This window comes from Primulina eburnea, chromosome 1 (assembly GCF_022965805.1).
Source record: "Primulina eburnea isolate SZY01 chromosome 1, ASM2296580v1, whole genome shotgun sequence".
In the NCBI taxonomy this organism is placed as follows: Eukaryota; Viridiplantae; Streptophyta; class Magnoliopsida; order Lamiales; family Gesneriaceae; genus Primulina; species Primulina eburnea.
The window spans coordinates 11708087-11709034 of record NC_133101.1 but is presented as its reverse complement, the minus strand read 5'-3'; the positions used below and the strand labels follow the sequence as shown (position 1 = coordinate 11709034).

Sequence of the window (948 nt, the reverse complement as noted above, 5' to 3'; positions counted from 1 at the left end):
ACTCTTTGTCCCCATTCACCTTGTGGTTGTGGTGCAGACGAGTCACTCATTCCAACTTTAGCCAAATATTGAGATTCCCCCACCCCGACACCCCACCCCCCCACCCGCAGTATATAAGAGGCGGCAACCCATGCAAAATTTTCTACAATCATCTCAACTCAAAACACATATCGATCAGTTTCATTTTCCTGGATATCATGGCCTCAAGTTCACTGAGTTCAACCGGGTGGACGCCCCAAGAAAACAAACTGTTCGAGAAGGCATTGGCTCGCTTCGACAAGGACACCCCCGACCGCTGGCATAACATAGCCCGGGCCATGGGCGGCGGCAAGTCCGCCGAGGAGGTGAAAAGGCATTTCGAGATTCTGATGGAGGATCTCCGGCGAATCGAGTCCGGCTACGTGCCGTTTCCCACCTACAGATGAAAAATTAAAAGGGTTCGTATATTATTATTTATTTAGGTTTATTTTGTGAAGGATACTCTTTTTTGTTTTGATCACTACAACAAAATCTAGTGGATATTCTTTACTTATTGACTTTATTTTCTGGTCCATCGTTTTTTTCTTTCTTTTGGAGCTTTTGGTTTCTTGTTTGTTCACTCATGCATGCAAGGCCAATCATGTCACTATTATCAAAATATCCCACTCTTTATTATACACACACACACACGCACACACACACACACATATTTTGATATTTTTAAAAGCTTTGATCCAATCATTTAAACAAATTTATTAAGCTAAAGAGTATATATGTATGATTAATATTGGCTTCTAATTAATAACATTTATTTCTTGTTTAATGGACAGGATTCCGTAATATTTTCGGAAGATGGAAGTGCATTTCAAGAATAATCAGCTATTTATAAGAGGAGCCTACTGATGACTTCAGAAACACATTTTTTTAAAACATATACATATATATATATATATATATATATATATATAT

At 38.5% G+C, this 948-nt stretch overlaps 1 protein-coding gene across 1 annotated transcript; it reads left to right on the top strand.

Annotated features, from left to right (window-relative positions):
• The first annotated feature begins 143 nt into the window (after positions 1-143).
• Positions 144-948, top strand: LOC140811384 (protein RADIALIS-like 3). The gene is made up of 2 exons (XM_073169225.1): positions 144-437; positions 810-948. The coding sequence occupies exon 1, from the start codon at positions 198-200 to the stop codon at positions 423-425; it is 228 nt and encodes a 75-aa protein (XP_073025326.1). The 5' UTR covers positions 144-197; the 3' UTR covers positions 426-437; positions 810-948.